Here is a 17,563-nt window from a genome sequence, read left to right as displayed (position 1 = left end):
AGTTTGAAACATGTATGTATGTAAAAGTATGTAAGCAAAGTAGCTCTTGAATCTTTATTGGAATCACTACTTGTAATAATGGAATCATTACTTGTAATAATGGAATCATTACTTGTAATGATATTTGTAATCCTGTTTAGACTTTTGTATGTGTGATTTTTAATAGTTATCTTTTTAATAGTTTAATAGTTTTAATCTCATTTTTCTTTTGCAAACAGTTAAAACAAAGCAAAATATTATACTTTTTAATTAATCTATACGCTCACTTGGTTGGGAAAAAATATTTGTTATGACATCAATGTTGTATTGTGTTTGCAATAAAGAGTATGAGGAAGGGCAATTTATGATTGAATGTGGAAAATGTGGTGAATGGTTTCATGGGTCGTAAGTTTATTTATGCATATTTTTAACTTAATAATTGATAAACAACATATTGATATTTAACTTATTCTTAAATAAAGTTGTGTTGGAATAGAAGAGTATCAAGCGCAAGATATTGAAGAATATCACTGCACTAAGTGTGAATTGGTTCATGGACCATTAGTGTGTAAGTTTTAAATAAAAAAAACATTTCCTTTGAACTTGATTTATATTTAAAAAAAAGTTTATATATAAGATGGATCATAGGTTAAAAAAAATAACTTCTACATTTTAACAATGGATTTATTAAAATAGTTTTGAATAAAAAGTATAATCATTTTTACCTGCAAGAATGCTTATTAAACTTTAAAAAAATCAGTTTTGACTTGAAAATTGTTGCCAAACAAAGGTACTGTAGCAGAATTTTTTGGTGAAAATTTTCATAAATGGCAGATAGAAGTGATTAAAATAAAAAATATTTTTTATTTTAATCATTTTTACTTTTTTTTTAAAGAAACTTATTTAAACTTATTTAAAGCATTTGATACATTATTTAAAATATTTGATAATTATTTGGTACATGGTCATGATATTATGTAATTCTACTAGAGTCCTTCAATTTATTTTTGACAAGCATAGATAAAAAATTTATTAGTACAGTAGTCTCTCGCTTAATTGCGCACCCAATTATGAATGTGGTTATGAATGAGAGAGACAATTAACCCAGTTAATTGCGCGTTTAGGCCCATAATATTTGTGTTTCAATTTTTTAGTGAGATTTTTGTTGAAAGTGTAATTAGATCAGAAAACGTAACTATTATTTTCCTGTGTTAAGTTAAAAACTAGTTTTTATCATAAATATTTTAAGATAATGATTTTATCAGAATGTAAGTAGATAAATAATTCGAATTCGAATCGAAGTAAATGATGAATCTTGTTTTTAACAAATAATAATAAGTTTTAACGATTTATCAGTCAAGTCTCATTGAAAAAACTTTGATAAAAAAACTTCATTTTAAATTTAGCCGTCTATTCACAGTTCTCTTATTCCAACTTTTTTTGTCCTTACTTCTTATGGCTAAAAGTAAAGGAAAAAGATAAGAAGATCAATGAGTCGAAATTATAGCTAAACTTAAAAAAGTGATGTGCCAAGCAAACAAGTGATTTCAAGAGAATATAATGTAACTGAAAATTCAATTCGATCTCTCTGGAATAATCGAGATCAAATAGAAAGAAGAAGTTTACTAATGACAGAAAAAGGTAGAAAAAAAGTGTTTTGATTATCGTCTGGAAAATTTGAAGCAATAGAAAATGAGCTATATATTTGGATTGATGCAATGCGTCGTTCGAAGATTGAAGTGCCTCCATCGTTAGCAATTATGAAAGCAAAAAAAATAGCGCAAAATTTAAATATAAAAGAAGAAGAATTTAAAGCTTCTTGGCAATGGCTCGCAAACTTTCATCGTCGTTGAGGCCTAAAATCGATGCATCTCTTTGGAGAAGGAGCTGAAGTTGACAAAGATGATCCTGTTCTACTTCAGCAACTTGAGGACCTTTACTCAGTCTGCCTAGATATTCTCTGTTAATGCCTACTGAAAGCTTAGTAACTATAAGAGGTAAAAAAAAATCTAAAGAAAGAGTGACTTTAGTTGTTTGCTCCAACGCAACAGGATCTCACAAAATACCCTGTTCTATATACCCTGTTTTCTTCCCTCCAAATTGCACAAATTGGAAGCAACCATGTGCTATGGGGATTATTGCAGTTCTCAAGAAGCGATATAAATATCGATATCTTTCAGACATATTGTCATATTACATCCTCGATATAAATACAAAGGAATGTCTGAAAGAAAGTAGTTTTTTGTGCAAAAGAGGTGCAGCAGGAGAATACGGGAAATACGGGAAGCCCGCACATCTTCTTGGCTGCTAAGTATGTCGATTTGGCTTGGAAATCAATTCAACCTTCATCTCTCAAAAATTGCTTCAATAAGGCAGAATTATTTCAGATTTATGAAAATTAAACAAGAAAAGCTGCAGAATGCATATCAGCCTACAGTTCATGACTTTTTCTGTCATGCATAATATATTTCTTAATAAAGATTTGTTTATATAGTTAATAATTTAGTTTGCTAAATTTTTTCTTATCTTTTTCTTATTTGCGCACTCCTAGTTAATTGCCCACCACAGTGCCTGTTTTAATTTGCGCATCACAGTGCCTGTTTCAATTTGCGCAATTAAGCGAAAGACTACTGTAATTACTTTTATAGTTTTTAAGAAAATCTGTTTCAAATTTTGTGTAATGCTAAAAAGATATTTGGTATGCTATGTTTATTTACCAATGATAATGCTGCCATAAACTGATGAAGATTTTAATTAGTTATCTAATATTATTGATAGATTAATTTTGTTGTTGGGGTTCAACTGTCAACTGTATGGGGTAACATTGACAGTAGTATGTTTTATGCTGTAAATATTAAAGTTACATCATGAGGGGTAACATTGTCATTGAAATATTGATTAACAAAATAGAGAAAACATTATTAATATATATTAGCACCAACCTACATTTTCGTTTTAAAAATAAGCAACATTAAAAAGTTATAAAATTGCAATAAAAAATGTAATGTTATATTATTTTTTGAAAGATATCAATTAGCTTCAGTTCTGATAGTGTCTACTTAAAAATGTAAAAAAGCATGTTAGTTTATGATTTAAAATTTTTTCTTTAAGAATTGTCAAACTATTAAGCTCTACATAACATTAATGGCTCAATATCTGATTACGGCAAAATCCCACAATGCTGTGATTATTTATACCAATATTATGCAAAATTATTGGGTGTGGATTTTAACTTTTTGCAAGTGTCAGTTTTTTGATCTGTTGACATTTGATGTATTGGTACATTTCTTTTCTTTTTTTTAAATTACACTTTTAATTTAGAGTTTACTTTGTTTGATTCCATATCATGTGATTGTGAAAGATTCTTCAGATCTTGGGGTGACTTAAGCATTCCTGTCAATGTTACCCCAATACTGAAATATGCGTTTCAAAAAAAATGCAACAAAAAAATCTATTCGGTACCCTATTGCTTTTGCAACCTAAATATTTAAATACAAAATAGTGTGTGCACTAGGGTACTGAATAAAAAGCTCAAAAAACTGAACCTCAAAAAGCTAACTTTTACTTATAATACTAAATTTAAATGTATTTAAAGTATATATTTTTTTAAATTTAGAAAAAATTTCAAGTAAGATAAAAGGCAAATTTTTTATTTTTTATTGTTTTTATGTCTTTTTAACGTATGAGTCACTTTAAAATTTATGTGTTTAAATTTATAAAAATTACTTGTCATTAAAAATGTTACATTCTTATTCGAGAAAATAAATGTAAAAGAATCAACTAATGTTATACTCAAGAAATATATGTAATTTTAAATAAGCTTTGTAAAGCTTGAAGCAGTAATTGTTTGTTACTTTTACTGCTGAAATCTGTGTTGGACATTAAGCATTATAAATATTTATATAATTAGATATTTAGTAGAAATCTTAAAACAAAAAGCATTAAAATTGATTATTTTTATAGTTAATATCTTATTTACATTTATAATTTATTTAGAAAGTATTTTTTTTTTTTTATGACTTCTACCATTACAACTATTTCAACCACTTTATCAGTACAACTATTTCAACCACTCTGCCAGTATGACTATATGTATCATTTTACAAGTAATACTACTTCAACCATTTTACCATTTGCACTTTTGCTACTCTCTTGTCCACTTGTGCTTACTTAGAGCTTGTCTAAAGTGAAAGCATTTTACATTAGATCTATTTTATTATTGAAATGTCTTTTCTTAAATTTATTTTTCTATTGAAGTTTTTAAGTGTAGAACTTTAGAAGTAGCTTTTTAGTTAAAGGTCAGAATTGTAGTTTTGTAGTCACAAGTCTGTAGTTTTTAAAATCCAAACCCTGAATGTAGTTGCACTGTTTCATTTATTGGCAAACCTATTCCAGTCTGTATAAGGTTTAATATGCCTTTTTTTTTTCTACTTTAAAGTTTTTTTGGGATTTTTTTGGGATTTAAAAGGATTTGGGAATACTATGACTATGATAGTAAAATCCTGTAAATCCAGTTATATTGTTTATCTTATCTTAATAATATATATAAAGGGCAATGTGTGTTTGTGTGTGTGTTTGTTTGTTTGTTCTCTATAGAAATCCAAACCGCCGGACCGATCTCGATGAAATTTGGCATGGGGGTAGTCCTCGAGGGGGAGAAGGTTCTTAGCTGGGTTTTGACCCCGTACCCCGATCCCCGGGGTCAAGGGGGCCCAAAAATAGGTCCCCTGACCCCAGGGTCAGGGGGGACCATTTTTTGGACCCATTTTTGGGCCCATTTTTGTGTACAGATATCAGGTAAGCCAGTTTAAATATTGGCCCGGGCAACGCCGGGTAACTCCAGCTATCTTATCTTCTTATCTTATCTTAATCTTAATCTTAATCTTATCTTATCTTCTTAATCTTATCTTAATCTTAATATATATAATGGCCAATGTGTGTTTGTGTGTGTGTTTGTTTGTTTGTTTGTTTGTTTGTTTGTACGCCGGGTAACTCCAGCTATCTTATCTTCTTATCTTATCTTAATCTTAATCTTAATCTTATCTTATCTTCTTAATCTTATCTTAATCTTAATATATATAATGGCCAATGTGTGTTTGTGTGTGTGTTTGTTTGTTTGTTCTCTATAGAAATCCAAACCGCCGGACCGATCTCGATGAAATTTGGCATGGGGGTAGTCCTCGAGGGGGAGAAGGTTCTTAGCTGGGTTTTGACCCCGTACCCCGATCCCCGGGGTCAAGGGGGCCCAAAAATAGGCCCCCCTGACCCCGGGGTCAGGGGGGACCATTTTTTGGGCCCATTTTTGTGTACAGATATCAGGTAAGCCAGTTTAAATATTGGCCCGGGCAACGCTGGGTAACTCCAGCTAGTTTGTATATATTATTTATAAAATGCACCATTCTCATACAACATCAGATTTAGATTGACACTGTCCTAATATATTTTGCCAACTTAAATCCGGACAAAGAACAAATAGAAAGAAGTTAATTTATTTGGCCATATCTTTTTATTTAAATTTCTTCTTCTCTAACCTATAACCTCAGTTGATGTACTAAAGCCCTCGCAGAATTTCACTAAGATGTCATCAATGATCTTATATTTGCATACAACTCTCCATTTGTGTGTGTTTATATATATATATATATATATATATATATATATATATATATATATATATATATATATATATATATATATATATTTATATATTTATATATATATATATATATATATATATATATATATATATATATATATATATATATATATATATATATATATAAATTAGTAAAAACACTTATCTAATTTTTTCTTTCTTCTACACAGTGTTTCACCATCAGTAGGTTCATCAGGAAGAATGTCTAAACATAAAAAAAATTTCTAATTATAGAAAAATTATTTCACAGGATGTTGGGAATTGTTATAATTAATTATGTAATAACTGTAGTATTTTGCAACCAGGAAGTTGCATCAACTACATTGCATAATTAAAAAATCATGAAAAGAATTCTTTAGAATTAGGATAAATTTGGACTAGTCATTTGTTTTTATAATTTTTTAAAAGGAACTTATTTTCATGTCTGCATTTAGAAATTATTTCTGATTTTTTGTTCAGTAAGTTTTCTTGATCTAAATGAGTAATAATTTCAAATTTTTCTTGTAAACATTTTTTAGAAATGTTTTTATAGGCAGGCACAGTTTTTAGGATAGACCAGTTTAATTTAAAATTAATATTTTTTTCTTTTAGTTGCCAAATATATTTAGAAGGTTTAAAAAGTTGTTTAAATGTCCTGCAAATTACCTCTTAAAAAAGAAATATTACAAATGTTTGCAAAATGTATGTTTCATAAAATTCTTTAGCTGACATTGGATATAAAAACATGGTGGAATATTTTTTTGTTGCAATCCTAGAAAAAATGACTTATAGTTAAAAAAAATGTATATTAAAATCAATGATCAATTTAGAAAGAAATATTTCTAAAGAAGAATATGCGATAATAAACACAATAACAATTTTGCTACAATCAATAAAAGTTGAAAAGCTCATCAAAAGCAGTGCTTGATGCAGGTGTATTGATATTCATCTTAAGTAATTAGGTAGAGAAAAATAATTTTGTTGCTAATAAACTGCTTCAATTTGTGTAATAGAAAATTATAGTTTGACTCTTGAAGAAAGCTCAGAAGAAAAGGTTGAAGAAAAGTTGCTACTATTTGTAATATCAAACAAGTAAAAATAAAAGCTCTGAAAAATGTTTACAACACTTCATAAAAGAGTTTAATATTTTCAAGGAAACTGGAAAGCATAACAAAAGTTTTAACAACATATACTTAACATTAATAATCATCAAGCCAACATCAGAATCAGAAAGAGCTTTTTTTGTGGTGGGACTATTTACAAAAAAAATTTGTTCTTGCTTAAGTGATAAATCAATTAGTCGTTTATGCTTTTTAAAGCAGTTTTTTAATTCAAAAAATAATTTAAATTAGTGTGCTAATATAAATGTGTGCTTAAAATTGTTTGTTACTTATTATGATTTCAGTTAAATTAGCAATTATCCCAGGATCCCAGGAATTTCCAGGATAAGAAAGTTATATACTGGGAATCCTGAGTTGCAAAATTTACAGGAAGTGAGAAAGCCTAGTATGTATGTATGTGTCTGTATATTTGTTTACTCAACAGTAAAGTTAAAATCATTTTTTTTTAATTTCTATTTTAAACCTGGATTTTTTTAATCAAAGTAAAACAGCATCATTTGTAGTATTAAAGAATGTCGCAGTTTAAATTAAATTAAATAGAACACCATTTTTGGTTTTGTACAAACAATGAATGGAAAGTTTTGAAGTTGTTTCTTCTAATTAATAAAGTAGAATATTTACTATTTTAAAAAAGCATTTGCTTATTTATCTTATAATATTATTTTGCATCGGAAGGTGAATTGGAAATTGAAACTTAACAGAATTTCAAATAGCGCTTTAAATGTTAATTCATTTTAGAACTTTAAAAAATTTTAAAATTTGACTTGACAACAACAAACAAAAAAATTTAGCTTAGAAAAACTAGAACTGTTAACCATTATTTAATCACGTTAACATTGTAATTATTATTTGTTCAAAGCAATAACAAAAAAAATAATTAAATAAAAATTTATTCTTTGAAACAAGATATATAAGAATTAGTGCTAAAAGAGATCAAACACAATTAATAAAAAGTTAAAAAGTCAACGTAGCCTTTTCATCAAACTGGGAGAGTAACTGTCTAGCATTGCACAGCTACATACTACATTTTAACATTTATCAACAAAAGAACGCTGTATAATAAATAGTAAACTTTGTTAAGTGTAATTGCCACAATTTATATATATTAGGGTGTCCCAAAAAACAACATTTTTGAAAAATATATGCTGCCACCCCCTTAATGTGTTCTAAAAAAATTCTTCAAAAGTGTATAATGTTGGGTCTCAAATGAAGCATAATCATATGAAAATTTCAATAATGATAATTATATTATAAAAAACTCTATTGAAAAAAAATATTGTAAAAAAAAACTTATTAAGATGCATGTTTTTCTTTTTTAGTTAAAACTTCATTTTTAATGCTGTTAAGTCTAACATATTTGTTTTTATATAATATAGTTATCATATTTTTTTTGATAATTTTAGGAACTTGTTGTATTTTCAAAGGTTTTGAGGGACCCCTAAAAATATTTTAACTCAAAAAAATTTTAAAACCAGTGTTTTTTTATCATATAGAACACATTAAGGGGGTGGCAGCTTATATTTTTCAAAAATGTTGTTTTTTGGTACACTCTAGTATATATATGTATAAGTTTATACATGTATATATATGTATATATACATATATATATATACATATGTATATATATATATATATATATAGCCTTGGAATTAAAAAACAAAATTTGAAACCATCATTGATAACATTGGGACTCCGGACTCCATGCTCAAAAATCATGGACTCCTTGGACTCCGGACTCCGAATTTTTTTTTTTCTATCTTAAATTAAATAAGGATTTTTATTATCTGGAGTTTTTATGTATAAATGCCAGAAAAGTGATAGGGTACCAGTAATATTTTTATTATGAATAATATATACATATATATATATATATATATATATATATATATATATATATATATATATATATATATATATATATATATATATATATATATATATATATATATATATATATATATATATATATATATATATATATATATATACACATATTTAAATTATGTTAGTGTATTTTACGTATATATGTATATATATATATATATATATATATATATACATATATATATATATATATATATATATATATATATATATATATATATATATATATATACATAAATATATGTATTTTTGGTTCCCTAAGTAGTCTATTCGGTCTTATCGCAGAGCACCGCAGAAAAGCAATTAACAGAAATTCACTCCTCCTTCCTAACCGATGTCGCAAAACTTGCCCAAAGGTGGGTTTGAACCACGGTTCCCTTAATTTTTAGGAAAAATAAGGGATCCGTGGGTTTATGCAGCCGAGCGCAACCACTGCTTAATAAGAATAATACAACTCCAAAGATAACTTTTATTTATTTTGTATTGCTGCATGCACAGAATTCTCAATTTCTCAGTTTATTTGAAAACATATGATCATAGAATTATAAAAAGATTTAAATGTTTATTTACGTTAATTACACTCTAAATTATAAAGTTACAAGAACAAAGTATTACAATATCTACATTGTCAAAAATTATTCAAATAAAAAACTTGTTTGTTTGTAAAAAAAGCATATCGTCAATTAACTCAGATGTAAATCGACTACGATAATCTGGTGTCATGTGCTTTAAAACTTAAAACAGTTGCTCAACACTGATTTGGGATATGGGTAGCGACAAAGCGACTCGGCAAGCATTCCGTAAAACCTCAGGGAACTGTTTAATTGCTTTAAATGGGTTAAGTTTTATAAAGTTGTCTAAGTTGGAGGAGGTATCTTTAAACATTGATCGAATTTCCGGAATTGTTTTTAGAGCTTGTCAAAACTCCGTTTCAATTACGTCTAGTTGAACCTGCATTTGTTCTTTTGAACAATTCTTTTCACATCTCCGTTCACATAGCATAAATAAATTTGGTCGTCGCTTTGCGACTGGTGAAGCTTCCTCTTCGTTTTCTGAACTAGATTCGGCAACATGAACTGAAAAAGAGTTGCGCGCTACTGCATTTTTAATTTTGTCAAGTTCATCATTCTTATTTTTATTAGCCAGTTGAATCAGTTTGTAATTAATTTTCCAAAGTCCATCAGCTGCAGCTATCTATAGAAATATTAATAAGTTTTTAAATATGTATTTTTTAAAGTTAAATATTCAAAACTATATATATAAATGCATTTTGATAAATAAAAAACAACCTTATCTTCAGTCGCTGTTAGCATACAGCCATGCCTAATATCCACGTAAACTGCTGCAAAAAACAACGAATTTTCGCGTAGTGCGCTTTCTCTATTATTCATTCCTATTTTGAAATCTCTAGCTAAGTCACTGTCTTTCCCTTCTAGGTCACACTTTATTGAATTCCAATCAAGAAGGAATTCACCTGCGGTAATATTTTCACGCTGAAGACGGATAGTTAGATCGCGTGCTATATGCAATACATCTCTCAGTTCTGCCCACATCCCCCAAAAATATGGTTGCACATTAAATTCTTTAGGAGCTTCTTTTTTTTTTGAATTACTGGTCGAATCTAACAGAACAGAAGAACTCATTAAATATATGTATTACGTTTTTAACTAGTTAAGTAAAGAGGATTATAAAAGAAATATTTACATAAACTAAATTTTACAAGTTATTAAATAATGTAAATGTCATGAACTAATTGGATTTATACTATAGCGATTGAAAAACCGGTTTATACACTTTAATTAAAACTTAGAAGTTATAAACTATAACTTACCTGAATTAGCCTCTCGATCATATTGAACTGGCTAGACCTACGGGTAGCCTGATCTAGTATTGGAACAAGATGTGGAGCTTGGTCTCTGAAGAAGTCAATCCATTTAGAATTTCTCGCAGTTTTGACAACTTCTCTTGCATGGCTGAGGAATTTTTTTATTGTGGGCATCTTCAATGCATCATTCATGGCTAGCTGTAAAGTGTGGCAGCACATCTTTGAAGATGTATAACATTTATTCTACCGGCAACTCCACTTGCCAAGGCTGCTGCCGCATTGCTTTATTTTGACCATCTTCGTCAAACTCATCAGTTTCAACTGAAAGATCGCTTTCGTCATCTTCGATTTCCTCAATGGCGCTGATCCCGAAGTCACGCACCAACTTTATATTCACCTAAATATATTAATTATGATTTCAATAGTTAATTGAAAATTTAGTGAATAGTTTATTTTTTAAATGTTTTTATTTAAAATATTAATTTTAATATCAATTTAATATACAATGTTCTTCATTTTAAAAAAATATAGGTGAATTTTAAAATATGTGTTACTCACTGCGTCAACACTGAGGCCTAAAATAATAATTTTATTGATTCCAAACTCATCTAAACACTTCTCAATAATTTTTTTAGTGTATTCCGCCGTTTGTTTTCCTTTCGTATCGATAGTGCCAAGATTGATGACAACAATTTCATCATTGTTTGAGTATTGCACATTTATTTCGAGGTAGTGGCGCATATGCCTAGATGTAGAATCGACTTTTAAATAAATTAGCATTTCCGATCATTTGTTTTTGATTTGTTTGCGATGCTTTTTGGCAAGATCACTAATTTGAATTCTCATATTATCTCTATTCATTTTAAATCCAAAATGAGATGCAACTTTTCCACAAAGCTTTTGAATAGGTTCCCGATCAAACGCCTATAGAAATTGTTTTTAGAATAATACATTTTTATTAAAAAATGGCAAAATAACATATAATTTTTTAGATTTTTTTTGAAATTACTTAATAAATATTAACGAAAAAATAATTTGAACCTGGAATGAAAGACCTTCAATCAAAACCAGCTGGTTAAGGTTTAAAAACTCATCTTTTGCTATATACAAATTAATTTGCTGTGGTACAAAACACTTTAATATGGATTGCTGTGAAGTGCTGCCTTTGATGGCTGTATATTTTTGCTTCTTATTCTTTTCTTCTAATTGTTTTTCAAATTTTTCTTTTTCTAACGTAATGACGAGCTCCGCGTGTTTTCTAGATAAATGTCGTGTAAGGTTGCTAATGCGAGCTTTTGCAGCACATGTAATTTCTTTACCGCATAACTCATTACTTTTACTTTTTTTGGGTACAAGACATTTGAAGCATACTACTTTACATCCATTCAACATTTTATTTGTACGATGAAATGTCTGTAGATCGTATCTGATACATAGTAAGCGGCCATTACTAGTCAAGATTGTTGCTCACGAGTAAACAGCAATAATATATAATTAATTTGTGAGTTAAATTTGATAGCTTTTCGTATCTAAACCATACCGCTTTTATGGCAATTTTTCAGTAAGCATTATTAAAATAAACAACATTTTGGGTTTAAATTAAAAGAAACAATTTTTTTCTTAATAAAAGTAGTTACAAGTTTTATCTATTTATAATTATAGTTTCACACTACTTAACAGTTTTAAACAGTACTTAAACAAAGCACAAATTCAATCGACAATTATTTTTAAAAAACTTTGCTTTGGTAAAATATTCCTTTACTGCTCATAAACTAGTTCATCATTTCTAATCGACGTTCTTTCTATGATAAATCTAAAAATTTAATAATAACGGAATCACTTAAGCAAAAAAATAAACTTCTAAACTAAAATATCATTTATTTTTAAATTTGGTACATATCGAAAAAATTTGAGCAAATAAATTCTCAAACATATTATTACCTACAGGTCTAGCGATTTTTTGAGTAAAACGAGGAGGGTGAGTCCTTCAAAAGCGACGAATGTCTTATAAAAAATATTGAACTGTAAGTGAAATGTTAACTCCCTCTCTTTTTAGAGGAGGGGGCAACAACCCCCTTTCCATACAACCTGTGAAATCGCCCCTGGGTCTAGACAATTGATGACAAGGAAATACTTTAATAAACAGTTCATCATAAGTACTTTCTTAATGGGATAAAAAAAAAATAAAACAAACATTAAGGGTTTCATTAGTAGTTTTATATATATAGAAATATAAAACTTATAATGAAATATGATGAAAAATTTAAACTTAAAACACTTTATTTTCTTTAACTAATTTTAACAAAAAAAAAATTATTAAACAAACTGTTTCTTTAACAAAAAACCTATTAGATCACAATTGCGGCAAAATGCTTTCATTTTATATTTTCTGAATAAACGTCGCATAAACAATATCAAAAGATAATTTAAATATTCTAAACAATAAAAGTTTTGGTTTAACGTAAAACTACTGAACGGGTAGGCAAATGGCCATTTCGCACGTAAAATGCGAGCTGCGTAACGCTTCTTAACAAGGCGCGACATTCGAACCGATACTCAATCTGGCCAAATAAATAAAATCGGCAAAACAGATGGTTAGCCTCCCGGTCAAATGCTCTTTTTTAGTGCTTTGTAACAAGGTCTTTTTAAGGCATATTATTAATTTTTTAAAAAAAAAAGAGTCCCGGAGTCCTAAAATTTTTATGGATTCCTAAGACGGAGTCCATAAAAATTTTAGGACGGACTCCGGGCTAAAATAGGGACTCCATGGACTCCGACTCCGGACTTCGCATCCCTGATATATATATATATATATATATATATATATATATATATATATATATATATATATATATATATATATATATATATATATATATATATATAGCCTTGGAACTAGAAAACAAAACTTGAAACCATCATTGATGACATTATATATATATATATATATATATATATATATATATATATATATATATATATATATATATGCGGTAGTGGTGTAGTGGTAGAGCGCTCGCCTCATAAGCGAGAAGTTTCGGGTTCGATCCCCACCACGTCCCTGGTAGTACCGCGCTCAACTTGTTTCTCCGCACAGCGGCCTTGTTCGTCAAGGTTCGTGTTTCGGAGTTATAGAGTTGAGAGAGGGTTGTAACGACAAAAAAAAGTAGCCTCCTCGACTGTAGTGGCCGTCTCGGCCTTGGGGAGGTGAATAATTAAAATATATATATATATATATATATATATATATATATATATATATATATATATATATATATATATATATATATATATATATATATATATATATATATATATATATATATATATATATATATATATATATATATATATGAAATCCAGTAGTTGTTACTTTAGAAATTAGGTTAAGGGTATCAAAGATAATTATTAAAAACTGTTTGACATATGATTGTGACAAATAAATTGTCATGAGATGTTAATAGTTAATATAGTTGTTTTGCAACTCACCTTTCATAAAAAATGTATTTACAATTGTTGATTATTATATAGCTGGGATTAGCACAAATAAACATTTCCTTCCCTTTCTTACTGCTTTTTTGATGGGGAGTAGTTAGGCTATAAGCGTTGAATCACCACAAAAAATTTTTGAAATTATCAAATTCAACATTTAAAAGTATAAAAAATAATAAATTTGTATAAAAGTAACATATATTATAATATAAATATAATATATTATAATATAATTCTTTATTTTATTACATAAATTAAATGTTTTATTCTTCTAGTTTTTTGAAACAAATAGAAATACTAGGGTTTTATGACAATGTTCTTGATATTGTCACCAATATTAATAACATTGTCATCATTATCTGCATCACATACTTTACCGTCATTATCAGTTGCATTGCCATCAACATCTGTATTACTTACTTTGCTGTTATGATCTACATCACTACTATCATTAGTTACATAACCATTATCATTTGTATTACGAACGTTAACTTCAAAGATAGATCAATATTTTGTAGAATACTATTGTCATCAGCTATATTACTTGGTCTACTTTATTACAAGCATCACCAAAGTTTGCTTTATCTAGATGCTTGTATCAATAGTCACCTTTTAAAACTTTTAGTTTATGAGACAATTTGGTGTTTGTTTTAGTTTGAGTTTTTTTTTAGTTATTTTTAAAGTATTTTCAAAATTAAAAAGTTTTTTTTTTAAAGTTAATAAATTTTTAATACCAAAAAGTATTTATTAAAAGTAAAAGTGCTTGCATAAACAAATAAAATATACAAATCACAACATACAAATGCAATATAAAGTATTTTGTAATAAATATTTTTATAATTTTTGTTGACGTCTGATTTATGACAATAACACTGTTGACACAGCATCTTCATTGATTGCTGTAGTTTTCTCAATGTTAAAGCATTTATTTGTATATTTGTTCAATTTACAGAAAATTAAGTAATTCATACAAAAAAATCAAAATTTTAATATTTAATATTTAAAATGGCATTAAATATTTTTCATAACGTAGACTCGTTTGTCGATGCTACATATGAAAATGGTGTTGTAATTGATGCGAAGGGTGAGTTGCAATATTAATGTCCTATTATTTAAAAAGTATATATAACAAAGTTTTTTTTTAATGTCCTACCTCCTCTGCTACCACCTTTTTAAAAATGTTTTAGTATAATACATACCCTGTGAGTATTTGTTTTGTAACTGATAAATTATATACTTATTATTTTTTCATTTTTTACATGTATGTAGTTTATATATTAAATTTTATAATACTTTCCACAACCCAATCAATATTCTCAAGTTAAAAATGTATCTGAAATAACGTTAGGCACTAACTGTCATTTTTTATTACAGTGAAAAAACGACGAAATGTCAGTCAACATAATTACAAAGAAATACATGAAGGAACAAAGGTAATTTATTTTTTACTATTTATAGTAATAACTAATATGAAAACTTATTATAAAATTAGTTTAAATAAATTTGTGTGTGTGTTTTTTTTTTATGATTTTTTAAATCATTTTTATTTTATTTTGAATTTTTTTTTTAAATGTTTAAAAAAGAAGTGTTGCTGCTATATTTATACTATATAAAGTATCTTGTGTTTTTTTTTTTTTTGTATTTATTTTAGATTTAGAATTTTTTACAATTAACTAAATTTTTTCATTTTTTCTGGTTAAAATTTAAAGCAGAAAAAAGACTGTATTGTTCAAATCTTATAAACTAATTTTATTACATTAATTAATTTTATTATAAATTGATCACCTGATGTCCTAAATAATTAATTTTCCTATATAATTATGTTATCTATAATAGGTTAAATGATATTAGTACCAAGTAGTTAGTATAATAAGTGATATTAATACCAAGTATAATTTGATTACCTAAATATAATATATATATATATATATATATATATATATATATATATATATATATATATATATATATATATATATATACATACACACACACAAATTGTATTATAATTATAATAAATATTCAACACAATATAATTATAATAAATATTTAACATAATATAATTATAATAAATATTTAACGCAATATAGTTAAAATAAATATTTAACACAATATAATTATAATTAATATTTTATGCAATATTTAAGACAATATAATTATAATTAATATTTAATGCAATATAGTTATAATAAATATTTAACACAATATAATAATAATTAATATTTAACATAGTATAATTATAATAGATATTTAACAGAATATAGTTATTGTGAAAATTTCAAAAAATAATCAAAGTTTAACATGTAATAATCTTTCTATCTATTGTTTGAAATAATATTTAGTTTTATTATATATATATATATATATATATATATATATATATATATATATATATATATATATATATATATATATTTTATGTTTTAGCAAATCTCTGCAGGGTCAGTCATGTTTATACGCCAGCTGAAAACAAAAAAATTTATTGAGTAAGTATTTTATAAATTAATTTAATAAACAATAACTGTTTGCTAACATGGTATTTATTAGTTAAACTTTGTTGTAACATGACATTATTTTACAAAACTTTATATTTACATAACATTAGTTCACTTTATTGTAACAAATGACATGTATAATAAAGTTTTACTAATTAATGTTATGTTACTATATAGTTAAATAATAAATGTCATATCACAGTGCATCATGATTAATGATAAGTGGTTTTACAGAATGGCTTAGGTAATTAACAATCAGTTTTTTTTTTTGCTACAAGATATATAAAACTCAGTATAAAATATAGAGACATGATTAATTGTGTAGGATATATTTGAATTATGTTAATTTTATAATGGAACAACTCTTTAGATAATAGAGTACTGGCTAAATGCCATACTTTAGAGTATTTAATCGCTTAAGTTGGACCAATGAGGTGGCTTGGTTTTTTTTCAGGGTGATAATAAACAACTAAAAATTGCACATTTAGTAATTAGGTTTTATGATGTTGCTGCGGTTCAGTGTTATCCTTAGTTTGTTGAAAAGACAAAATATTGAACAAAGGAATTTTTTTTTATTATTATTTTTATCATGAATGGATAAGGTATAAACATTTAAACAAAAATTTAAATGGATAGAATATATTAGTACCATACAGACCTAAATACGCAGTTTTTGTTTAAATTAATTTTTTCTTATTTTATCGAACTTTTAAATTGAAAAGAATAAGAAAAAAAAAATTTTTTTCTAATATCTTTGCTATATTTTCATTATTTATTTTTAAGTTTTTGAAACAAATCAAAGTATTTTTTTATTAAAATTTTTTTTTTAATCTTCAGCATAATAAGTATGATTTTAATGTCTATAGTGATGTGTTTGTGAAGAAATCCAAGTTGAAAATAATAATATTAAATTTATATTATGATTTAACATAAAAATCAAGTAAACAGTTTATATTTTTAACAAATTTTTTGTTTGATTTAAGTTGCAAAAATGTCATTCGATTTTTAAACAATGGTAATTCCTTTGATGTCAACTATTTGCAGCAGCATGGCTTTGATGTTCCTATTCTTGTAAAAGAAAAAACTGGGCTTGGTCTTGTTGTCCCTCCTTCAAACTTCACTGTTTACGATG

The 17,563-nt window shown here is 26.7% G+C and overlaps 1 protein-coding gene across 4 annotated transcripts in view; it reads left to right on the top strand.

Annotated features, from left to right (window-relative positions):
- Window positions 1–208: 208 nt before the first annotated feature.
- The window catches only part of LOC100202527 (lysine-specific demethylase 7B), a 67,809-nt gene continuing 50,454 nt past the window's right edge, over window positions 209–17,563 (top strand). For 2 of the 4 annotated variants that reach the window (XM_065818238.1, XM_065818240.1), the window contains exons 1-6: window positions 209–384; window positions 462–547; window positions 14,970–15,020; window positions 15,311–15,369; window positions 16,364–16,422; window positions 17,415–17,563. The exon at window positions 17,415–17,563 is cut by the window's right edge and continues 15 nt beyond it. In XM_065818238.1, coding sequence (XP_065674310.1) covers window positions 290–384; window positions 462–547; window positions 14,970–15,020; window positions 15,311–15,369; window positions 16,364–16,422; window positions 17,415–17,563 — 499 coding nt within the window. In that variant the 5' untranslated portion in view covers window positions 209–289. The remainder of the gene's footprint in view (window positions 385–461; window positions 548–14,969; window positions 15,021–15,310; window positions 15,370–16,363; window positions 16,423–17,414) is intronic. The other 2 variants (XM_065818241.1, XM_065818239.1) reach the window with 1 other exon arrangement.

This window comes from Hydra vulgaris, chromosome 14 (genome assembly GCF_038396675.1).
Source record: "Hydra vulgaris chromosome 14, alternate assembly HydraT2T_AEP".
NCBI lineage: Eukaryota > Metazoa > Cnidaria > Hydrozoa > Anthoathecata > Hydridae > Hydra > Hydra vulgaris.
This window is presented reverse-complemented; position numbering and strand designations above follow the sequence as displayed.